We start from the raw sequence: 25,561 nt of genomic DNA on the forward strand, positions 1-25,561 counted from the left end.
TGCTTGGTTGGAGCAAGATATTTGTATGGGTAGAGCTATCCTGGAGTCAAACCTTCATATTTAAATGCCTAAATAAATAAAAATAAAAACAAACTTGGAAGTCAAACTAAACTATGATGAAGTACAAGGTTTTTCATTTCTAATTGTTGATGCTTCTTAGTCTTATGCCAGTTCTTTTAACATTTGGAGCTCTTTGTCTTCTCTTGTCAAATCAAGTCACAGAAAGTAAGGCACTTTTACTTTTTTTTCACTAGTTGGTATAATGAGGTTGGAATTGAAGAATATACCCAGGATACACAATATCTGTTCTCTTTTTGGGCTACTGATGCTGATTTCTAAAACAGAGGTACAGCAGTGAACTAAAAATACCAGCTATACTGAAGTTGCCCAGGGAGTCCTCTGTGCTGTTAATACAATGCAATTTCAGAAGTCTTGTAGTTGGGTTGATGTTTTTCAGACATGGTCTTTGCTTGAAAAAGAATCAGTCTTAAGTTTTTTTAAAAATTCTTTGGGTTTGTGGTTTGTTAGTTTGGCGTTATTTTTAGCTTTTTTCAGGTTTGGTTTGGTTGTTTTTAATACCTTTTAATAAGCTGGGGCTATGCTGAGACAGCCATTTCTGTGTTTAAAATCAGGAGAATTTCCAATCATTTTCATTCTTCATCTACTGTGATAAAACTTTAAGAACCTAAATGTCATCTTGGTTGTGCTAAATACTGTTTCAATGTGGAATAAAAATAATCTTTACTAGAAAAATATCTGGGTCCAAATATGATAGTAGGATGGAAGAAAATTATGAGAGTATGGTTTGCTATGATTGATACATATATTGAGATACCAACTGGCTAGCCAAGACACATTTTTTGAGGCATCATGGCAAAAGCAAGTATCAGCTCTAAAACTGGTTTTATAAAAGCTTTTTGTAAAAAAAAATATCTGAAAGAAATAGCTTTTGATGGAAACTCACTTGGACCCTTTGAGTGGAGTTGTAGTGAAGTGTATTTTGTGAGAGTTTTTATTACTATTGTGTCTGGACATACAAGTGATATAAAGTGTGCCTTCTCCTGACAGGGTAGTTTGGACTTTTTGTAATGAATTAGTTCCAGTTCACACTTGTAGCCTTAAAATCAATCACAAAATGTTGTGTTTCTACTGGAAAAAAATACCCACTTCAGGTGGTATTTTTCAGGTGGACATGAGCTGCTTCCAGTACTGGCAGAACACAGGATTTGCTCTGCCCTGGTGTCATGTGCTGCTGTTGTATGTACATGGCAACACAGAACAGCTGTTCCATGGAGGAAACCCATCAGTGGCATTTGGGGAATAATCCTCTACCCCCAAGGCCCTTACTTGCTAAAGAAACCTTTTCTCTGAATCGGAGTTTGTAAGACTTCAGTGTTTGTCTTCATTGCTGTAGTTGGATGTTGCTGTTAAATCTGTGATTTTTCTGTAGAATTTGGGTATTTTTCAGTCCCAAACTGGACTTCCCTGCTGTCTTTGGTACCAAGTTTCCTAAAGTAGTGACAGCTAAGAAAGCGGCCTTGTACTGCTTTTGAATCTGCTGTTCAATCACTTTGTAATTTCTCTTTTTCTTTAGGCATGTTAGGTATGACTTCCCACTTAGATGTTTTTATGGTGTCTTTGAATCTATACAAGCCAAGAAGTAGTTTGGCATATAAGCTCAGTGCTTGGCAAATGTTAAGTTATCCCCCATAAACCCTTGTTAGATGAAAAATGCTTATCTTTGTATTAAGATAGCCGGGTCTTCTTCATTCTCAAATGTACATTAGTCACAGGCTTGTGAGAGCTTGAACAAGGGTGTTGTGTCTAAGTTATTGACTTAAATAAATAAGTATAATTCAATTTTTTTTTGTACCAGCTTGTGAGTGGCTCAGATGACACAAGATTTCATCGTGTGCTGAAGTGCAATTAACTGGCTTTGAAAGTTAGCCCCAGCCAGAATTACTGCATTAGTGGCATTTTGCTTAGTGTGCAAGAGGCTCCAGAAGCTTTAAATTTTATTTTCTGAAGTTTCTTTAAAAGTGAAAGTCTGTATCTTTGTTTCTAAAATGCACGTGTAATGTAGCTTACTATGAAATATATACACATAGATACCTTCTTAAAAAAATGATAGGGGGAAAATAAAATGACATCCTGAGGGGCTGGTGCTTATTTGTCTGAATATAGCCAACTGGAATGTTTTTATTCTGAGCAAAAAGTAATCTCTTTACTGCAAAGAATCAGTTGTAAATGCAGTTTCTAAAACAACCTGATTTTGTAAACAATTATTTGACTAATTGGTCATTAAATTTTTAAGCTCTATAATCAGGCTTAATGGGGATGGCCTCACAACCCTAATTACTTAATAGTGTGCTTAAATGGCTTTATTTATGTAAGTTCAATTACTACTGTTGGTATTTTGAGACATGCCAACATTACCTGTCAAACAGCACATACTGCAGCATTTGATTTAACAAAAATCTTGGTATGTAAGCAATATTAATGGGAATGCTAATATTTGCCTTTCCCAGCTGCCAATATCTCCAGCTGCATTTTCTTCCCTTCCCCATCTTTTCCATACCTCATCTCCCACCTTGTGCTACGCTAAGAATTTTCTCCTGTGCTTGATGTAAACTTCTTTTGCCTCTCTGTGCATCTGATGAGTGACTAACGGTGACTTTACCCTTCCTCATTAATCTGTGTTTCACTCCTTGCTCTGCCAGTCAGTAATGAAATCCATTTCTGGTTAGTAGGGGAAAAGAGCCTGACTACTGAAGTGGCACATGCATCAGACACATCAGCCTTTCTGCTGGGCTCCTAAGCTAAAAGGGATGGGCTCTGGTTGCAGGGTATTTCCACTTGTCTAGCTTTTATTTTATCTTTGAAAGAGGTAAGAAAGTCAGACGAAAGGATGAAATGGGAAATGGTAGAAATCAAAAGAGAAAACACGTATGTTTGTAGAAGGAAAAAAAGGAGGGAAATGGAAAGTTACCTTTGGGGAAACAAGAGGATAGATAAAGCTGTGTCAGGGGAGGTTTAGGCTGGATATTAAGAAAAGGGTGGCTGGGCACTGGAACAGGCTCCCCAGGGAAGTGGTCACAGCACAAGCCTGACAGAGTTCAAGAAGCATTTGGACTATGTTCTCAGACACATGGTGTATCTCTTGGGGTAGTCCTCTGCAGGGCCAGGAGTTGGACTTTGATGATCCTTCTGGGTCCCTTCCAACTCAGGATATTCTGTAAATTATTCTTTTATAAAATGGAAATGTTAATGCAAAGCCATGCACTTACACCTTTCCCTGTTGCTCACAACCCTTAATAAGAACAAAGGGCAATATTATTAATATTCAGATCTACTTAAAACATTCATAAAAATTGTCAGTTAAAGCAGTTTTAACATCATCAGTGGTTGTTCTTCATACACAGTTTTACAACACAAAAACCTTTAAACTCCTCACAAATGTAGTGGAAATTTGCTGCTTGTGTTTCAGAATGGTCATAGTGGGATAATGAAAGCACTGCAGACTTTTTTTCCAATACTGTACGTAACTGCAGAATAAAGCATTATGAAATAAATCTAGTTGTGGGGTGGCTCTGGAGTAATGACTTGATTTATAAATAGCTGGTCTGAAGCAATTAGTTGGTATTACACTGTGCAGTTCTAAAATAATCCCTTTTTAATTTCCAGTATGCAGCTGATAGTGGTGATTTACTTCCTTGTAGCTCAAGTGGAATACAGAGTGAACTGAAGCCTCAGCTGGGTTGAAATAAACATTACACATTTATATATCCAAGCTGAGTGTATGTGCTAGGAGTAGCCAAGTGAGCGTGCTGGCACTTTACATGAGAGATGGTGTCAGGTTTTAGGGGAAATTTGTTTTTTCATGGACAAAGAAGAAATAGTTAATTACTTCTATGATTTTGAGTCACTTTAGGATATTGATATGAATGGTCATTTGTGAAATAGCTAAAACTGAGGGTTAGTTTATGCAGAAAAAAGTCTGCCCAGGTTCTGGAGATGCTAATTTGAACATCTTGATGGTTCTGTGTGGTCTGGAAATGAAGAGAGGTAGAATAGCGTAATTTTATTCTGGAAACTTCTTTTCAAACTTACTTCATGAACAGAAGAAATGGAAGCTATTTTCTGTCTTCTGTCATTCTGTTAATTTTGCTTGATTCCTAAAACTCAGTTCAGTGTAATTCTGTATCTAGGTAATACACAAGACATGAGAGAATGAAATAAAATGCTAATGAGTAAGGAAATCTAGTCTTTTTTATTAATACTTATTTTCAAAGATCTTGTTTTAACAAATTGCAAGGTTTCTTTTTAACAGATTGCTACTTTAAGGAATAGACAGACTTTGTACTTTCAAGAGATAGTTTGAAAAGATCAGCATTTAAAAATACTTCCTCTGCCAAACGGAAAAATACTGTTCGAGGAAAATGTTATGTAGAACCTAGCTGTATACAGATATTTTTCCAGACTGCCTAAAATAGACACTTGACTTGGTTTGTTTATACTGTGTGAAAGCCTGGTCCTTGACTGTATTGTACAGTGCAAAAACCACAGATTACAGACGTGTTCCCCTTCTTGGATGAGTTTATGCTTTATGAAGCAACTTGTAACTGCTGTGCACTGTTCACTGTGTTGATAACAGCTGGTTTTGGCAGAGGTAGAGTTAATTTTCTTCATAGTAACTAATACTGGGCCATGTTTTGGATTTGTGCCGGATACAGTGTTTAAGCTGCCTTAAGTTTATAAGCACAGAACATAACAACCAGGGTAATGCTCAAGCCTTCACTGTGAATGTGAGGAATTCATACACCACTTCCCATGGGCAGGCAGCTGTTCAGCCATCCCCAGGAGAAGAGGGCTCGGTCACACCTGACAGTAACTTGGGACCATAAACACTACAATTCCAAACTTCCCCCTGTTCCTCCTTCTTCCCTCAGCTCTATGTGATCAGCATGACGCCATGCTCTGGGGTGTCCCTGTGGTCAGTTGGGATCAGCTGTCCTGGCTGTGTCCCCTCTTTGTTCATCTCCTGCTGATTGCTGGTGAGGTGGGGTGAAAGGCAGGAGAGGCCCTGTCTCTGTGTAAGTGCTGCTCAGCAATAACTAAAACATCCCTTATCAGCACTGTTTCCTGCAAAAGTAAAAAACGTGGCCCCGTACCAGCTACTATGAAGAAAATGAATGCTGTCCCAGCCAAAACTAGCACAATGACCAAGCTGTAAATTTGGTTTTAAACAACAGGGAGGCTTAAAAACTGAAATGGCAGACACTGTTATGTATTGAAGTCTCCTGGAATCCCTGCTTGGAGCTGCCATCTGTTCAAGCTAAAGACAGAGCTGAGGAATAGATGAAGGGAATGAGAAAGCGCTCTGACTTCAGTGGATTTTTTTTGGTGTTGTTGCTTGGGTCTGAAGGAAACATAATGCAAAAAAAAGCTCTACTGTAACTGCATCAGACTGCAAGATTAGGCTCTGTTCAGTACACACTGGAACATATGCTTCAGCCTTTGGAAGAATTGAGCTCTTATCTAAATTGGTAAGCTTAAGGTTCAGGTTCTTGCATAGCGGCAGTAATTCCCCAGAACAGCACAAATGCCTTTTGATGGCGAATTACGGTGTTGTGTTACACAGCCAGCTCCCTACACAGCGCTCCTTGTTTGTTGCTTTGAATTGACCTTACAAAGATCCTAGAGCCACATACTTAAAAGTTAAGGAACGTAAGAACTAAGGTGACTTTACAGTTCTAATTCATTCCTGGGCATGAATGTTTCAAGTCTTTAATTGCATTGTCTCATCTGCCTGTGCTCTTCACAGAGCCAGAGTTGACTTAGTAGCTCAGGAAGGGGCTCACTTTACATCTGCAGGTCATTAGTATTGTTAGGCAGCTGACATAAGTGCTGCATAATAGATGAACCCTGTTCTGAAGGAGAAGGATCTTGTGGTTTTGGTACATCCTGCACTCTTACTGGAGTGCTTCATAAAGAAATGTATGAATCCAGTTTCACAGCAAACTTCATCAATTTAGGGAAAGGGGGTGTTGCTGTTGCATTATCAGTGGGCAAACTTTAGAGGTGTCAAAGAGGTATGGAAACAGTCTCTCCATTTTGAGTGCCTGGTGTCTAAAGTATGTACACAGCTCTTGATATGCTTAATACAGAGTTCTTGTCGGCTTTGATAGCAGAGGAGAAATACCTCTTTCTTCAGCATCAAGGCAGAGTTCAGACTGCAATCAAATGAGGAGTGTGCAGTTACTCTGTGAAGAGCTTGGCTTGAACATTTTGCACAGCTTCACACTAGGCAAAGGAATAAATTGGCTTTCTCAGTATTTTGCTTCTTCCCCTGAGTTCTAGCACCTTCTTTTACCATTGCTTGCTTCCATCCTCAGACAGTTCTGATACTTCAGGGAATGGTGTGATGGATCAGGGAGATCAATATTAAGTGTCAGTTCTTGCTGTTTAATGTTCCTGCTGTGGTGAGGCAAAAGCTGCATCAGCTAGATCAGTTCTTTGATAGATTTATTGTCTGGCTGCATGAACAGTAGCATTGGCATAAATGGGAGCTGCAGGTTTTGTGTTTGGGAGGGTGGGAACTGCCCGAAGCAAATTTAGAAGCCATTTAAGAAGCACTGCTGCCAAGCATGCAGCCTCAGTCAGACTGATTTTGCTTACTCTCCATCCTCTTTAACCTCTGCCCTCTCTCCCTCCCTTCCCCCAGTCATCTTCTGTCTGCCACAAAAAACAAGGCATGAGTCCTAAGATGGGAGAAGAAGACCCTAGGGATAAGTCTTGTTATACAAGTCTCTTGTGCCACTTGATCATGTCTTGGGCATGTCTTGAAATAACAGCCTTCTGAGAAAGGTGAGCATGAGTTCCTCCAGCCCTGGCTTTGGGCACTGGTTCCCATTTCTTGTCTAACAAATTCCCGTCCTCCTTGCCCAGTCTGATGGTTCTTCATCTTGCTGTGTTTGCCATCTACACTCTTTTCAGACAAATTGCTCTTGGGAGAGGGGCTATGTACAGCCTGTTTACAGAGATAATGTCTTTATCTCAAAATGTACTCAGCAAGGAATGACTCTTCCATTTGTTGCTCTGCTTTCAGTGGATACTGGGCAGTTGCAAATGGAGGGTGCAAGGCTTCTTTAACTCAGCCACCTTTGGATGGGTTGTCACACAGGTGGAAAAAAAAACATTCATGTGTCAAAGTTGCCTTTCTCAGGCACACTTCAAGTCCCTCTTCCAGAACTGAAGAAGCCATGCCTTGTCAGATAAAAGGACCAGAACTGAATTAAATGTAGGAAGAAAATAGATATTTTTGCCAACTTGACTCTTGAAAACACACAATCTACTTTGGTTGACCCCCCCCACACTACCTCATCCTAATGAACAATTGCACCTTCTCTTCCTTGTGTTCTAAGGACTGCTCTGGCAAATTTTTATAAGGAAGTAAAAGATAGGTTACTACAATAGGAATATTTTCTGTCTTTGCATTAGTATGATACGAAGACTTCAACTTTCAGAATTAATAATCTCATTAACTATTAGTTTGTTCTAGTTACAGATTTATATTTTGGTCAGCTGTTACATTCACAGCTACAAATGGAGTGTTTGATCACTAGACTAGAGTTCAGCATTTTGTTAAGGTGTGAATTTTTGTTAGATCTACTAAAACTTGCACATGGTTTGTGTAGTGCTCTTCGGGATCTGACTTCTTCAATGCGAACCTCAGGATGCCGGTGTTGCTCATGGAGTTAAACCTGCACATGTTGCAGAACATCTGAAGTTTAAATAAAAATGTTTCTCTCCTGTGTGCTCCTGATAACATTTGGGAAGAGATACAGAGCAGATTAGAAGATGTTTTTTACTTTATTGTCATGAACAGCAAGCCTATACAATATTGATTTGTGTGAGACTTCATTCTGCAACTTGGTCAGCAACTCATAAACTTTCCAGAGCATCCCTGGAAGTGTTCAAGGCCAGGCTGGATGGGGCTTTGAGCAACCAGTCTAGTGGAACCCCAACCCCCAGGGGTTGGAACTAGATGATCTATAAGGTCCCCTCCGATTTTGGTGTGTTTTTCTATAGGAAAAGTAATTTAAGTCTATAGTGAAAGAACTGGAACCCATAGGCATTTAATTACTTTGTGTGCAGTGATCTTTTCTGTTCTCATTGTCCTCAGTGAAGAAAAGACTGCACACTGCAGGGGACTTGCTTTGTCTTTGTTATGTTTTATTCAGACCTGAGTTTACAATTGTAGCCAGTGTTCAAGAAAGGCAAATGCTGCACACATTTGCCGTGTTAAATACAAATGCATGTTGAATGCTTCTGTTCAACAAAAGGTTGTATTTTTAATAAATCATGTTAATTACAAGTATTCCAAGGAAGATGGTTCAGGTTATACCATTAAGTTTTACCAGAACAACTTTTAGGTACAAATTCATTAAGGTGAATACTGTGACATATACATCTTATTATTTAAAATATTGTAAATCAAATTAGTATGATTTGAGAGTAATTGTTACTGACGTTATGTCTTTTTGTAAGTAATCAGTAGACCAGTGGTAACTGCATATATCAGCAAATCCTGAAAGGGCAGAAGTACTTAGTTCTGATTTTTTTTTAATCCCCATGGAGAAGTTAGGCATGTAATATGGTCCTGCTTCTTAAATTGAATCTGTTTTTCTAATAGTTGAAATTGAATCTACGTCTGTATTGTTTCTCTTGCTTCTTCTCTCATCCCTCAGATATATGTGCATATTCTGTGGGGATTAGGATTCATCCAGGCAGTGCGCCATTTCTTGAATTTGAAAATTGAATTAAATATTTTTTAAATAATCACCAGCTTTGGTGAGAAACACATCTCAAAGGTTTAACAGAAGCAGCTGGAAAGATGCAGTATCTTTTCCATCTGACAATTACATCAGTAGCATTAAAAAGCAAAGAATGAAGAACGGCATCTATGGTTATGGCTGGTTGTCCTGCTCAGTGGGATCTTTCCCAGACTCCTCCTCAGTTCTGAAGGCCAGACTCCTCCTCAGTTCCTTTCTTCTCAAAGTGGTGCCAGCTCTGGGCTGACTTTCAGCGTAGGAGGTTTCTGTGAAGTAGGTGATGCTCGTAGGGAGTTGGACAATTCTGATACTCATAATGTTTGATTGCTGGGTGGCTGTCTTACTCCTCTTCTTTTTTATTACTAAGAGTGTGAGATGTGACTTTTTAGTAGTTTGGCAGCACAGACTGGTTTTGTAAAAAAATACCAAAATGGAACTTGACAAACACACTGACATGAACAGTTGAGAGCATACTTTGTATGTAGGGTACTGTAAGAAGCTTTCTCTGGCAGGATCTGGGAGCATGCTTGTAAACATATATTGTGCCATTTTTTTGGTTTTGTTTTGACCCTTACAGAGCCAACAGTGCGGGCAGAACTGATGGAACAGGTGCCTCATATTGCTATGTTCTGTCAAGAAAACAGACCTTCAATCCCTTATGCTTTCTCCAAATACCTACTACCAATTGTGGTGCGATACCTCGCAGACCAGAATAACCAGGTACGTTTCTTGTAGCAGTAGTTTACTAGCTGGTGAAATACTATTGTGATGCCAAATTATTTAAATTTAGCATGGTTACAAGTGTGTTATATTTTGGGATATAAGGATTTGGAATAGACATGAAATACGTGGGACTATAAATTTATTTAAAGAAAATCTTTTAAAGAAAATGTAATGACAGTTTTTTAGATCTAATGTGATCTGTCCTAATTTGGGGCCTTTTATCTGATATTGTATTCATATGACAAAATTAGTCATTAAGACAAGCTTACAAAATTTAAATTCTGGCAAAAAGGAATGGTAGTAATGAAAAACTGAGTCTTTTGTATAATTCAGTTTTTAAATACCATGATGTACCTTCACTACCAGTTATTTGTAGATCAATCCAGTAAACGTTTTGGACTGAAATGTGGTTTGTTCCTCTGCATGTATAAGTTAGCTTGTCCAAAGCTTTCTTGATGCTTCTCCAGTCATTTCAGACTAGACTAATGCTAGTCGATACATTATTTTCAACATTTTAGGCCTTTTGAGTCTGTCACTTTTTTGCTTGCCCTTTTCAAAATTTTCATAGTTAAAAATAACAACCCAACATAGTTTTCTTAGTAGTTGTTTTGCTAATACACATATAATACAACAACCCTACTTCTGTTTGATGTTCTTCTGCTAGAAGATTCAGTGATTGTTTTCATTGTGTTAACCTCTGTTGTATCATTCATTGGGCTGCAGATCTCTGAAACAAAGAGCTCAAAGGTGTTTCCAAAATTGCTGCATTGCAGTATATGTAGTGTCTTGCTGTATGTAATGTTTTCTCTTCTGGTGAAATTACTCCTTTTAGAGGTAGGAATTAGCAAACTATGAAGTCAATAATGGGGATCTTATTTTTGCACTTTTTTTTTTTAATGGGACTGAGCAGAATTGCGTCTCAGAATTTTAAAGCATTGGAAATAAAACAATTTTTCCTTGCCAGCCTATTTCTTGTTAATCTCAGAAAAAGAGGATTTGTTTTGTAAAATTCATCTTCCTTAGAAATCTGTTACTCTGCATTAATTGTGCTGCTTTTTCTTAACGCATTTGTATGAGATTTGCCATGACTGCTTTTTTTGACATTAAAACAAATAGTGCATGAACCCAAGAAACACCTGCACATTGTCAGCTGAGGCAGGTATCCACCCCATACTTCCCAAAACACGGGAGAGCAAACATGAAGTGCTTGCAAAAGCCCTTGTGAAGCACTTGTCCTCTCACTGCGTGTTGGTATATAGGTACAGCTTCCAAAATACAGGATGTGTGTATTTCAACAAATAAAACTGTCTTTGGTTCAATTTTTGTCTTTTTATGGCAGGTCAGAAAAACAAGCCAGGCAGCATTGTTAGTGCTGTTGGAGCAAGAACTCATCGAGAGATACGATGTGGAGACCAAAGTGTGCCCTGTGCTGATAGATCTGACAGCTCCAGACAGCAACGACGATGTGAAGACAGAAGCTGTGGCTGTAAGTAACAGCAGTGCCGAATCACACAGCCAAAAGTTTGCCTGAATGCTTGATAGTGATGGTGGTGGTGTGTTTCCAAGTTGCGCAGCCATTGCTAAAGAGAAAATGTTATATTCCCTCTCTGTAACAAATCTGTAACTTCTTCTGTGCTGTGTCAGTGCTGTACGCCCTGGTCAAGTTAAGATTTAAATCCAGTAATTTACATATGCTATTAAAAAAAAAAAACCCAGCTGGACAAGACAGTGTTTATTGACTCCTAAAGCATCTGCTATGTTGGCTTTTTAGTTTTTTGAATGTTTGTCTGTTTATTTTATGGGAGTTTAAATTGCCTGTGTGGAAAATTTCCATCAGTTCAAAAGCTTTAATGTCTCAGTTCTGTTGCTCCTTGCTGTATGTCTGTTCTCTTTATTGATTTTGTTGTGTTTTATTGGACAAAGTAATAAGCATCTGCGTTGATTAACTCATGGTTGGTTGGTTGGTGGTGGTTTTTTTGCATTAGACACAACCTTTGTAATTAAAATGTATGTGTTGAATTAAAATAGTAAGCAGATTAGTTAATTTATAATGGAGAAATGGCAGATGTAGGCCCTTTTGTTTCCTTTTTTTATTGCAATTTATATTGATGCTTTCTGCTGGGTGAATTTTTTTTCTTTTCTTTTTTGCTTGAGAGAGACATCATTTGATATTTTACTTTCCTGCAGTGGCTGGACTAATGAACAATAAAAAGGCTCCAGCACTGTTGCATTTGGCACCAAATTTCTAGTGCTTCTTGATGAAGCTTACAATTACATAAGGGAATAAAGTATAAGCAGATTAGTTTTATCTGCCGTCATGGTTTTGAAGGTATTGAAACTTGACAGAATTTTCTGTATTTCATCAACCTCCTAGAGGTTAGACAATAACATTTGTTATTGTAGGGGAATGAATGTAAATTGTTCTACTGACATGACTGGGAATGGTAAAAGTAAAATTCTTTTTGCTTTTTAAAGCTAATTTTTTTTTAAGCTTGAGTAAAAATTAAAATGAAAGATCAGTTAGAGGGAAGAGTTCTTTTTTGGGTGGTACGTTTCTTTGGGAATTTTATGTTTGGGAGTTGCATATATGCAGTGTAGTGTTGTAATTAATTTTAAACCATACAGGACTCAGAAGTCTCAAGCATATTAATTGTCAATAATTTTCTGTTAATTGTACATACATACATTTTGTATTGAAGTAGTAAAAAAGAATAATGAATTTTTTTTTCTTAAAGGTCTGTTGGGTAAGATAGAATAATTTCTAAGAGCCTGGTTATCTTTGTTAGCTGGGAATTTGATTAAGTTTATTGGTAGATTAATGTCATCTTCTACACCTTTGTCATGTCATGACAAGGAAGTGTGAAACACGGTTCTTTGTAGAAGTGGCCAAACCTTTTCCATTCAAATGGCATTTTGTTTTTAATATTTTTCACAGTTTTCGGTAAAATTATGTTCATCAGAATGGAGAGTAGATGTAAAAATCCTCTGTTTAGCTGACACAGAATGGTGTGTTGTGCAAGCATCTCTGATTAGTGTCTGTCTTGTCGTTAGATTATGTGCAAAATGGCCTCCATGGTTGGAAAGGACATCACAGAAAGACTTGTGCTTCCCAGGTTCTGCGAGATGTGCTGTGACTGCAGGATGTTTCATGTTCGTAAGGTATGAATTGTGAGCATCTGGTCTAGATTATCTGTGAAAAAATGTGTCATGTGCTTGGAATTTGCATGTGACTAAGAAACTTTCCTGGTAGATCTCATTTGTGACATGTATAAGTGAAAGCTGTGGGGGTTTTTGTATCTTGCATTTCCACAAATTTTAATATTTGACACTGAGGTTTTTTTTCCAGCATCACTACTCTTATTACTAGAAACAAAGAAAGAATCTGGTTGTCCTTATGCTATAGATAGCTGCATTGTGATTGGGCATTTGTCCTTATGATCATGTTGGTAACCAGGAAAATGTGAACCAACTGTGGCTGGTAAAGTGTCAGCCACCTGAGCTCATATCTCTGTGCAGTATTTCATCATGATGTTTGGGTGTGGATACTGCGCTTTGGTCTCATCCTGGCATTGAATAGCTTATTTCCCTTGATAGCTGCATGTGTTCTTTAATTTGACAGCACCTCAAATACATTTTATCCTCTTTTCTTTTCATTTACGTTCTGGGGTTTTTCTATTATTAAAAAAGACTGACTAATTTTTAAGAAAAGAAAATTATTTATTTTTTAAAAACCGTGGAAAGTGATGGAATGGGGAAGTAGCTCATAATGAGTTTGCACCAAAACACATTTTTCTGATTTTAAAAGTTGTTTATTTTTTTCCCCCTTGGATTTCTTGGTATTAAAACTGTGGTCTTAGTCTTTATTTCTTGCATTCTGTCTGCAAGGTATGTGCAGCCAATTTTGGAGATATCTGCAGTGTGGTTGGACAGCAAGCCACCGAAGAAATGCTGGTAAGCCATTTCTTAAAGGGTTTTTCTTCTTAATACAATTCAGGAATGGAGCCAGACAAGCTACAGAAGAAAGGCAGTTCATGAGAGATTGCAGATACAGGGGAGCATGGCAGGGGGGATAAAGTGCTGGGAATGCTGAGGCTTATGTATTGATTTAATTTCTTCAAGTCAGTTTTCCTCAAACAGCCTTCTGGAAAGGAGGGAAAGAGAAAGTAAAGTAAGGGAAAGAAGTGAATCTCAGAAATAACAAATGACATAAAGGAAAGAGAGACAAATTCAAAATGGAAAAGCAGGGAACTGGATGGAGTGGTGAGAAGAGGATCCTTAACTGTAAACACATTCCCATGGTGGGTCTGGGGAGCTCTAGTGGATGTTGATAGATTTGGAGATAGGATGAGGCTAGGGAGCAGAAATCAGCTTGGCAGGCTCTGGGATCCCTCTTCAAGCTTTCTCCTCTTGGGAATGTGGACAATGAGCTTGCTGAGGGCCAGCAGAGGCTGATGAATCAATACCCTGAATTAGTGAGGGACTTACATGGACAGAGTGTAAATGCAGGCATGACTTCAGCCAGAGGGTCTGCAGTGGTGTTGGGACAGGTAGGCCTATTGTGGCTCTCAGGCCATTTCTTATGCTCATAAAGCATTTGCTGCATTTTCTCTAGCTATTGAGTGATTCACGTCATTTGGTAGTGAAGTTTAGTTGTGTGGATTTGCATCCCATGTGCTTCCTGATTTGGGATGGAAATAGATTTCTCTCACACAGCTGCCTTTTTAGTGATTAGCGTAATGAATTTGGATTAAAACTTTGTAGAGGGTGCACTTAGACTACTATGAAATAAAAAAGTGATGATTATTTCATTTGAAAGCAGTAATGTGTGGCAGGACAGCTGGGGTTCTCTTTCTATAACAGAAAATGCCATTTTCTGCTCTTCTTGGATTATTGTTAGGAAAAAGGAGGGGTGTAAAAAGCTGAATGATAAAACTGTATTTTTTTAACCTAGAAGCTTTTTTTAATTAGAGGCAAAGTCCAGAATACTTGGCTGCAGAGAGTAGGAACAGCTGAACATCAGTAACTCTGAACAAGGCTGTAGCAATAACTGTGAACAAGGCTGTAGCAACAGCCATTGGATTACTCGTGTTTTGTCACTGTGCCTGTTGCAAGCCAAGGCAGCTGTGTCCACCCTTACCAATACTGTGTCCAAAAAGCCCCAAGCACCTGAGCACCTTCAAAATGCTTCAGTTTTATTAGTAAAACCACTGATCTGTTCAAACATGTTTTCTCTTGAGCAAATGCAGTCTTTCTCTCAGTCCCCTGTTCCTCTTGCAGTTCATGTCCTGCATTGTAGATAGAGGGTGGCAGAGGTTGATAAATCTAACAATGAGAAGTGTAGGTAGAAAAGGAAGTTTTTTTCTTTCTGAAGATGCTGTTCCTTTGCATTTCAGTAAGAATCTTACAAAAAATCTGAAGTGGTCTTTGATAGGTAAAATGTTAGTCATAGAATCACAAAATGTTAAGGTTTGGAAGGGACCTTAAAGATCATCTAGTTCTAACCTCCCCTGTCATGGGCAGGGATGCCTTCCACTAGATCAGGTTATTCAAGACCTTATCCACCTGGCCTTGAACACTTCAGGCTTGAGGCACCCATGATCTGCCAGGGCAGTGTGTTCCAATGCCTTACCCTTGCAGTAAAGAATTGCTTTCTAATAATGCATCAGTATTATTTTTCTTGTACCTGCTTTAAAAGAATGGTGTAGACATGAGGTCTTGTCTTACAACAGGTTCGTTGGTCTTGGGGGTGTATTTGAAGTTGGGCTTTTTGGGGACATTTTTTGGGGTATAAATCAGTCTTAAGAGTTAATACTTGCTTGCTATTCTTCAGACAGGTGAATTTTCCCTGTCTGTATCTGTAAGTAATATGAAAGCAGCACATTAGAAGCTACTGAATGTGTTTTCTTTGTCTTGCAAATGTTAAACTGTGCATCTGAGTATGAAGGTGGACAACCAGGTAAAGAAAATGAATGTGAAAAGAGAACTTTTGAAACAAGTGCTGCTTATTAAGACTTGCAAACTCACTTGCTATATTCCTAACAGCTGCCGAGGTTTTTCCAGCTCTGCTCTGATAATGTGTGGGGAGTTAGAAAAGCCTGTGCTGAGTGCTTCATGGCAGTTTCTTGTGCAACATCACAGGAAGTCCGGAGGACAAAATTATCAACCCTTTTTATTAATTTGATTAGTGATCCTTCACGATGGGTAAGAATTGGTTTTTATTTTTTGAATAGCTGTCGTATCTGAAGGATTTTACTCCAATACTCTATGTAGAACTTCTCATGGGTGTGGGTAATCTAACCTGTTCCATGCACCTCAAGCAAAATTGTTCTTAAACTGATTAGTTCATTGATGGGTGTAGAGAGTCCCTGCAGCATGTAAGGAAAACTCTCTCAATGGAGTAACTTTTTTTAGCTACAGAATTGCCTGTGACTTAACATTGCTGAGAATCATTAACAAAACTGGAAAATTAATTATGATATACTTGTACTTCTTCAGGTTCTCTACCACCATGTTGTTTTTTGGGGGAGGGCATGGTGGAGTTTGCAGTTGTTTTGGAGGTTGATTGGTTTTGGGTTTTGTGGGTGTTTTGGATGTTGGTGGTGGGGAGTTTCTTATTAATTAAATTTTTATTGTTTCTTAGGTGATGGGTTTTTGTTTGTGGTTTTTTTTAGGGGGGTTGGGTGGGATTTTTGTTGTTGTTTGGGAGGGGTTAGGTTGGTTTTTTGTTTGTTTGGGGTTTTTTTATTATTTACCATCTTGAAGATTTACTCTTAAACCTTAAGTTTGTTACTAAGCAGACTACTTCCAAGAGCAAAAGATCATCTGCAGAGAAGCACGAGCTCATGCATTTTGGAAAGTCATGCAAGTTGTAGCCCAGCAGAATTAATCAAATAACAAAAATTGAGATAGAGAATTGCTGAGAAGAGGAGAATAAATAGTAGGAGAAAGGAGGAGCAAATGCATGGCATAGCCAAATAGGAAAGGGAAAGAAATATAATGCTTGTCAGTCAGATTTCTGAAAGTGAAATGTCTGTTTATTGTACATTATTTTTTTTCCTTTCAAGTTGTTAAAATTCTGAGCTGAGCTCTCAAATTTACCTGCTTCTATTATCTAAACAGATACTTACTCATTTGGTTGTGAGGAATAAGCCTGTCAGTTTGGCCACCTGTGATTTAACTGGTTTCACCCTGCTTTTTCATTTTTTTTAAACATTTTTTTTTAAACTTGGCACTCTGTATACATCTGGCTGATTCTTTCCGGACAAGAGCCTCTGCTCTTGATTTCCTTAGTAGGCTTATGAGCCTTTCAATTTCTAGTAGCAGGCATTATGTTTTATAGGACAGCAAGGTTTATATATATAATTTTGGTTTTTTACCTTGGACCCTTTCCATTAGGTTCGCCAAGCAGCTTTTCAGTCTCTGGGGCCTTTCATATCAACTTTTGCTAATCCATCCAGCAGTGGTCAGTACTTTAAAGAAGAAGATGATAAAAACCCAGAAGATTGTGGTTCTGCACAGGAAAACAGGTAAATTTGTGAATCTCCAAGTTATTTTGCCTCCTTGTTCTTCTTCTCCATGAACTGTTAGAAAAACAAAGTTTCCTGGATAAATTGAATATTTGGTAAATGGAAAGATCTGGATCTTCTCATCTTCATAGACCAGAATTAGGATGTATGTTCTGTGGTGAGATGACTGACTTGATAGACAAGGGAGAGCAGTGTATACCATGTTCCTGGATTTTAGGAAGGTTTTTGACATGGTCTCCTGTAAGATCCTTGTGGAGAAGGTGCTGAAGTTTGGGTTGGATGAGGAGATACTGAGGTGGGCTGAGGACTGCCTGGCTGGGCCCACGGGCACTGGTCAGCAGCCCGTAGTTGAAGGTCACTGACAGTGTATCGAGAGGGGTCAGCATTGGGTCCAGTCCTGTTTAACATCCTCTGTAGTGATCTGAACTGTGGAGCAGGGTGTAGCCTCAGCAGATCTGCTGATGACACAAAACTGGGAGGAGTTCACCCACGGGGTCATGCTGCCATCCAGAGGGAGATGTGGAGAGGGTGCAGTGAAGGGCCACAAAATGACAGACTGTGACATCTGTCCTGTCAGGAGACTCTGAGAGACCTGGGACTTCAGCCTGGAGAAGAGAGGGCTCACTGTGGGGGCGGGGGGGGTGGGTCTTACCAGTGTTCATAAACACCTGAGGGGAGAGTGAAAAGAGGATGAAGCTAGACTTTTTTCAGTGATGCCCAGTGACACTTCCGGAGTCAATGGCCACAACCCCAAACACAGGAGGTCCCCTCTGAACATCAAAACCCACTTTTTTTTTACTGTGAGGATGACTAAGCACTGGCAAAGGTTGTCCATGAAGGCTATGGAGTATCCATCCTCTGAAGTACTTAAAACCTATCTGGACACAAGTCCTGGGCAACTGGTTCTGGTTGTCCCTACTTGAACAAGGAGGTTGGCCCAGGTGGCTTCTAGAGGTCCCTTCCAACCTTAACCCTTCTGTGATTCTATGACTTCTGTTTTGTTATGGTGTAAATTAATTTTCAAGAGCATAACAAGTCTATTTTGATTTTTTAATGTCTATTTTCTTTGGCATTCAACAGTGAGCAAGTCAGAGCCACAGAAGATGGCACAACAGATGAAGAGCAGAACAGGACAGAGGACCTGTCTTCATATTGTGATGATATTGATGATTTTGCAACAAAACTTGAAAATGTCGTCGAAGATCAAAATACAGTGTCAAATAACTCCAAGAGGGAAAGTGATTTCCAGACTGAATCATCCTTCCATTGCACTTTGCCTTCAGAATCTTGTGGGGAAATGGCAGATGAGAACGAGCAAAGTTCTCATTGCTGTACAACAGATGTGCAGGAGGCTGGGCTGAATTCACAGGAAACCTCTCTTTCAGAGCAGGAATTATACAACTCTTTCCATTTCTGGAGGACTCCACTTCCTGAAATAGATATTGACTTTGAGCTTCAGCAGACTTCTGATATAAAACTCGATAGAGAAATTCAGGAACTCACTATGCCAGTGTCTCCAAGCATTCCTATGGCAACAAGGAAGGAATTAGAAGAAATGATAGAAAATTTGGAACCCCATATAGACGATCCAGATGTTAAAGGTATGGTAAAGATACTGAAGCATCTTTAGTGTTTGGAGATATGTCTATGTTGCTTCAGCTGTTTGAGCTTTAACCTCTTAGTTGTTTTAAAAGTCAGAAGTACTGTTTTCTCCTGGTCCTCAAAGAGATTGAGGAAAATTGATAGTCAGCTAAAAGGGAATTTGCATTTGTGTAAAGATGTTTAAAAGGAATATAATTGCTTTTATAAACTGAATGCATTTGCAGTTAGCAGTATAAAGTTCTGACTGCCTGTTTTGACATTATAATCAAATAGATGGTTCAAAGGCATAAGCTGTTGATAAGCAAGTTTATTTCTAATTAGCATACATGCAAAATAAGGCAGATTAAGAGAGTTTTATTTTTTAATTATCAGTGTGAATTATGGTTTTCTTTTTACGCATTATCCGTTTGATTTTGGATGAAATAGTCTTCATTTTTTCTGCAAGGGCTTTTTTATTGCAGTCCCATGTTTACAGCTTTAATGCGACAAGTTTGTCAGATCAGGCTGATAATTGATCCAAGCTGAGTTCTTGAAGTGAACACACATTCTCCATTTTAAAAGCTCTTGAAGAATGGAGAAGGGTTTCATAAGTGTGATGAGGTGGTGGAGCAGCACTTCAGAGACACCTCCTCAGCTAAAAGGATTTGGCTCTTCTATACATACTTACTGGAAATAGGTTTTTCTTGGTATTCATATGCTGAATAAATTCTAAGACACATCAGGCTTGAATGTCCCAGTCAAAAAGTCTGGACATACCACTAAGGAGGAAGCCATGTTATTTTGGAGCTGAAGAATCTCTAGGGGGGAAGCATGCCTCTATACCAGGAAAAGAAGGGGAAATTTGGGGAAAAGTGCTTTCAACTTCATTTTATTGTTAGTAGGTTGTTATGCTAATAACTTTTCTTTAATCCATTTTGTACTTTTATTTAATCACTTGTGAAGTCAGCAGATAAAATTTTGCTTTAGGAGTGCTTTGGGCACTAAGGAAGGAGGTAAGAAAATTTCACCCTTGCTAATGACTTCAGTCTTCATATAACCCGTCTCTGAAGCCAGGTGCAGAAGCTTGCACTGCTGTTCAGGTTTACTTTGTAAAGCTGTCTGTCTATAGCTAGAGAACATACCTTAATGCATAAATTACAGTGGTTTATGTAAGCATGGAGTTGTACATCCACAATCGTCCTGTGTTACGAGTTTGTTTATCATGTGTGTTCATGTCTTGTTTCAGAGCAGGTTTCTGGAATTATTTTTGGTTTTTTGTAGGTCTCTTGACTGGGTGTCAGGAGATTTTCTGTGGAGTTGTTGACCAGCATTTGCACATTTAAGTAGAAGAAAACTGTTACTAAGTTGTCAACACCATGGGTTCCCCCACTCTGACTTGGTCAAGACTGTGTAGTGAAGCCCCATAAAACATTTCTCCTAAATCTTCTACTCTTTTTCCTCTTGCCTGTGCTCTCGTTATTCGGTCTAAATACTTGAAAAGCTGGAATTTAACAACATGCCTGTTTCGATTTAGTAACATTGCAATTTTAATTTTGCACAAAGTGCAAGTAGTATTAATTTTGCATGCTTGTCTCAAACACTGTGGCACACATAGAAGTGGTAGATATCCAGTCTTTAGTCTCTGAGTAGCTGACTTAATGCCTGTATTTTGAATCTTACACTTCCTAAATTGTGACAAAAGGTATGCTTGCTCTGGGGGTAATCCAGAAAATCAGAGCCCTGTCTCTTTGCTCATGGCAATATAATCTAAAACTGTTGTTGGAAACTGATGGTATAAATATTGAGTCAAAAGCTTATCTTAATTTGTGTTCATGGAAATTTTATGAAACTGCCTAATTTCACAGATAATTTTGTCTCCAGTATACATGGCTTACAAATGTATGCCAAACAGCTCTGGTCCCAAATGGTCCATAGGGTCTTACCCTGCTTGCACTTTCCCTCTCTGCAAAGCTGGCCATTATGTTTTTGAGTCTTGTACTGTGAGTAGGCTTTGCTTTGACAGCAATGACTGAGCAAGCTAGGAGGGTTTTTTTTTTTCCTCTCTTTATTTCTTTTTAAATCCCTGTGATCTTTTTCTTGCACTTATTTTCTTCATTGGCTTGCTGTCACCTAAGTCCTGGACTCCTGCTTCCATGCTGTGCTCCTGTCTTTATTGCTGCATTCCCAGCCAAGGGATGGGAGTGGAAGATGCTGTGTTCTCTGTGGTGGGTAAGTGGAGGCCTGCCACACTGGAGAGCTTCCATGGGGACACATCTTCTGGCTTCTATAGCAAATTGGCCAAGAATCCTGAAGGCATGACAAGATGAAGTGCTGAAGTGTGGTTTGGGAATGAGACTGCGGTGTATGATTTGCATGTGTCAGTAAGATGAAGTTGTTCAGATGACCTTGTCTCTGGCTGTACCTTGCCTCTCTGTGCTTGACTGTGCAAATTCAGCAGCCTTCTTCTGATGTGGATTTTTGGTTGTTTCTTTTTTTCTTTTTTCTTTTCTTTTTTCTTTTTTTTAGAAGTTTATGAGAAGAAGAAAATTAATTCCTGCTGTGTGGAACCATAATGGCACAGGGTTTTTGAAGTTTCTTAAGATCACACTGAATTTTTATTATTTGACTCTGGGATATCGAGTGATGGTAATAAGGTGTTGTTCTTCACTAGTCAATCAGAGGAGATTGATGATTTCTATTTTGCTAGTTGGTTTCAGAGCCCATCCCTGATGGCTGAGGCAGATGTGGAGATTTGGTGCTGAAGTTCAGCTAGCAATTATTCTTTCTGAGTCAGAAAAATTTTGTTTTGTTGGGGTTTTCTTAGTGTTTTTTATTGTTGTTACTTCCTCCCATCACCCTCTGCTTTGCACTGGATATTCATCCCTAGCAGCTGCTATACCTTTGTACCCCTATCCCCTTCCCTCCATATATATTCCACCTCCTATTTCCTTCTTCATTTTCATTTCCCTTCCTTTCTAGGTTTGGCATTCCTCTACTTCACATGTCTCACTTCATCCTTCTGTGTTGTGTGAGATGCTTCTCCCCATACCTGCTTGCATCATTATAGCAGAAGTATTGAGAAAGAATAACTCAGTTTTTATCTGAGGGGTACCTGAGTGTACCATGCCAATGGAAAGAGTCAAAGGCAAGGCATCACCAGGCTGTGCAGCCCAGAGCATGGCATGTTCAGTGCATATCCCCGTCTTCCAGATGTCTTGGATGCCAAACATTAAGGGGTTACTGTTTACATACACACTGGTCATGGTTATGTGGTTTTGGTTTGGTGTTTTGTGTTGGGTTTTTCTGGGGGGAGGAGTGGGTGGTATTGGTTTGTTCTGGGTTTTCTGCAGTGCACCTCAATAGAGCAGTTTCTGTTTCAAGCCTTAGATCTTGGCTTCAAGGCATGGAGACTGATGAGGTCTTCAGCAAAAAGAGTTTTTTAACAGTAATCAGTAACCATCATAGACTATTTTCCCCCTAATTTCATTCTCAAAAAAGAGTGAACTGCTTCACCTGAATCTCACTCTTTACCTTGGGGTTTTCCTTCCAGAGCTAGCTTATTGCCAAAGTGATAAATCTGAGCAATAGGTAGTTGAGAAGTCAGCAACCAAGATAAAGAGAGCCTGTCTTTTCACAGGCAAACTGCTTGCTAGCAGAGCTACATGGGCTGTGCAAAGTTAAGCACTGCTGTTGTAATCTCCCTTGAAAGGACCTTTCCAATCCACTGGCCAGACATCTGGAAGGTCTCAGACTGGGAGAACTTGAACGTTCCTGTGAAGTATGCCAGCTTTTTAAAAATTATCACAGGGTCTTTTTTTCAGGTCACGTTTTTCCAGTTCCCTGAGACTGCTGCTGTCTTCACTTCCTTCAGAGATTACTTTTCTTTCCTCAGATGTTTTTATTTATTTATTTTTCTTTCCACAAACACTTTCTTCAACTGGCTTTATCTTATGATCTGCATAGAAAGGGCTAAATCATGTAATGTCAGCTTTCCTTAATATTATCTGGGGGAATAGAGGAAGCCTGGCTTGCAGGCTACTGAGGCTAACTGTGGCCTAAGCCAGTTGGTTTGCCAAAAGGAGACCTAATATGGACAAACCAGCCAAATGTGGGGTCAATTGATCCCATTCCCTTATAAGAACTATGTTTATAAGTTAGGTTACTGGTACTGCCTGCAATAAAAGTCTAAAATATGTTGGTAATGGAACAGGTGAGGAGTAAGTGGAGAAGAAACTCTGTTCTTATGTTTCAGTTACTTCATCTCTGTACCCATTATTGCAGCCCATAGCTTTTGAGTAAGAAGTGAGGGTACAGAAGGCAGATCCTATAGAAAAAAAAAAAAAGGAAAAAGAAAAAAAAAAAAGAAACATCAATGTCTTCTAGTGAAACATCAGGAGAAACAGAAATCAATAAGGTTTATTGAAAGGACAGAAACTCCTGAAAACCAGGAAATTCAGTAAGACCAGATAAAATGTGATTTAAAATTTACAGATTGTGCCAGTTTAGGATGCAAGTACATTTAGCCAAGACTAAATGTATTTTTGTTTAAAAATACATCTCACCTGAAGCAAAATTTGAAGAAAGAGTTAATTAATGGTCTAAGATCCAGTGAACATTGACTTTATCTGAGCAACGCAGTTGCTGTGTTCTGAGCTATATGCAAAACTGACCTTTACACTCCAGTTTTTCTGATGGTAGTTGTGAAAGCTGGTTAACCACAGATTCCCTTCTTGAAGAAGCATTTCTCTGTCGTTCACGAAAGGGGAGCCTTATCCTTGAATTTGAAATGATTTTCTGGAAACCATTGCCTATCTCATGTCAGTAGGAAATCTCTTCATGAGAGATGAAGAGCAGCAGCGATGCTTGGCTCTTTTAGCTAGGACTTTAAGATGTTTATAGATTTCAGGACATTCACCTTTCCATGAATGGTAGCACTGAAGTCACAAATAAGCATTGAAAGAAGAAAGAAGGCACTTAGTAGTCAGTGAAATCCTTGGGAGTTTGCCTTCTCCTGTCCTTCATCCCCACATCTTGAGATTGTAGAATTGACAAGAAGCTGAGGAAATGCACATTTTTTTTTTCATATTTCTTCTAGGACAGGCAGAGGAAATTGGGATAGGTGTTGTCTCCATCCTGTTAAAGCCCTTGAGCAAGGGTGGCCCAGGTGTGCAGGCTAACAGTGGGGCATGGGTGGGGAATATATCTTGGGAACCCAATTACTGCTGTAGATACTTCTGTTACTAGAAGTAATCTTTGGAGCTCTGCATGGATTTTCCAGAAAATACATAAACAGTATTGAAGCAGTGTGTGTTTACCTAGTCAGGGTAAGCTTTCTTCACTTTCAAGTGAAGGTGAGCGGAATGTGCATTTTTCATTAAGTAGTCCTTCATGAAGAAAGTGTTCAAGAAAAATGTCTCCTTAATGTGCAGCAGAATATAATTATTTTTCATTTTCTTCTTTGATTTCTCTAAATGAAAATAGTTTGGAAATAAGCCAGGCATTTCTTGCCCTAGCATAGCCACCTGTTTTGCCTGGTTTTGGGGGTGATTTATTTAACATTTAAGTTTTCCGGAAATTTATTAACCTTGATCTTTTTTTATTCTCATGGGTCTTAAAGTACGTAAGTTTATTGTCACTGAAGTAATACTTGAAGAGTAAGGTTGTAGCAGTCTCTTATTAATCTCAGAAACTGTGAAATCCCTTATTTTTATATATTTATGTTTAATTATTATATATATTATATGTTTTTAAACTATATTTTTCACATGTTTTATAGTGAAAGTATTAGTATAATGTTGGTTATACTTTAAGTTTTTAGCAGTTTGTTTTTCCTGTTTCTTGTTGAGGAATACAGTAATACAGCAAGAATATATTTTGTTTATTTTATCAGAAATTGGACAGAGTTAGAGAGTTACCATTGCATATTGTAAAGAATTGTCTTCATTCCTGCTCATCAGACTCTACCAACAAACCAGTGAACCCACAGTGTGTTTTCCAATTTTTGCTAGATTTTGCTAAGGCTTCAAATCTAAGATTTTACTGAGTTAACATTTTTTGTTTCTTGTAACAGTTGTATATCATATTTGTTTCTTCTATCTACACACGAGTCCAACTTTCTTTGTTTAGTACTTGTTAACAACCATATTCAAAATGCTGGAAGGAAAAATTCAGAATTCTGGAGTTCAGTATGGCAATATGGAATTAAAAGCAAGCATATGGGCTGTCATGTAATTTCACAGTGAACATTTAAGAAACCTTGGAAAAGACAAAATCTATGAGGAACAGATCTTCCGGATGGCTGGATAAATTTAATAAGTGAGGAGATTATTCCTCCTTGCCTTCTTGGAAAGAAGTGGAGGAGGAGAGCGGCAGGGTAGATTGATCTGCATTGAATTCCGTGTCACTTGTGCAACTGAGATTGCCTCTGATACCTGATCTCAGGTCAGGCTATATCCAAGGAGCATTGCTCAACAGAGCTTTTTCTAATTGACAGTAAACAAAGGGATGGAAAGCAGAGCAGCCTCAGAACTGCTAGATCTTTTCCAAAGGAGTGGGTAGCAGAATATGAAGTGCTAATGCCTTCTTTAGATGAATAAGAGAACATCAGACAGTGCAACCTTCTTATTTGTTTGGAGGATCCAGGAAGGCTGAAGTATCGGGTCTGGCATCTTTCTATATAGATCTTGTTTTAGAGTTGCTATTAAAATCTTTATTTGAATTACTTTGCCCCTCTTTCTCTTAGTCCTACCTCCCACAAATGACCCAGACTGTAACTTAATATTCATGGGCTGTTCTGCCCAAAAAAACTATTCGAACCATTAATATTTACTAAAATAGTTAAAGAACCAATCCTGCCATAACAGCAGTCTCTTTATTCTGCCTTATTCCTCTTGGATT

At 38.7% G+C, this 25,561-nt stretch overlaps 1 protein-coding gene across 4 annotated transcripts in view; it reads left to right on the forward strand.

The window, feature by feature from the left end:
* PPP4R1 (protein phosphatase 4 regulatory subunit 1) overlaps positions 1 to 25,561 on the forward strand; it is a 65,017-nt gene that overhangs the window by 26,854 nt on the left and 12,602 nt on the right. For all 4 annotated transcript variants that reach the window (XM_053962893.1, XM_053962902.1, XM_053962876.1 and 1 more), the window contains 7 exons: positions 9,412 to 9,554; positions 10,897 to 11,043; positions 12,609 to 12,716; positions 13,443 to 13,508; positions 15,600 to 15,758; positions 16,953 to 17,083; positions 18,164 to 18,684. In XM_053962893.1, the coding sequence (XP_053818868.1) occupies positions 9,412 to 9,554; positions 10,897 to 11,043; positions 12,609 to 12,716; positions 13,443 to 13,508; positions 15,600 to 15,758; positions 16,953 to 17,083; positions 18,164 to 18,684 (1,275 nt within the window). The remainder of the gene's footprint in view (positions 1 to 9,411; positions 9,555 to 10,896; positions 11,044 to 12,608; positions 12,717 to 13,442; positions 13,509 to 15,599; positions 15,759 to 16,952; positions 17,084 to 18,163; positions 18,685 to 25,561) is intronic.

This window comes from Vidua chalybeata, chromosome 1 (genome assembly GCF_026979565.1).
Source record: "Vidua chalybeata isolate OUT-0048 chromosome 1, bVidCha1 merged haplotype, whole genome shotgun sequence".
NCBI classification, from domain to species: Eukaryota; Metazoa; Chordata; class Aves; order Passeriformes; family Viduidae; genus Vidua; species Vidua chalybeata.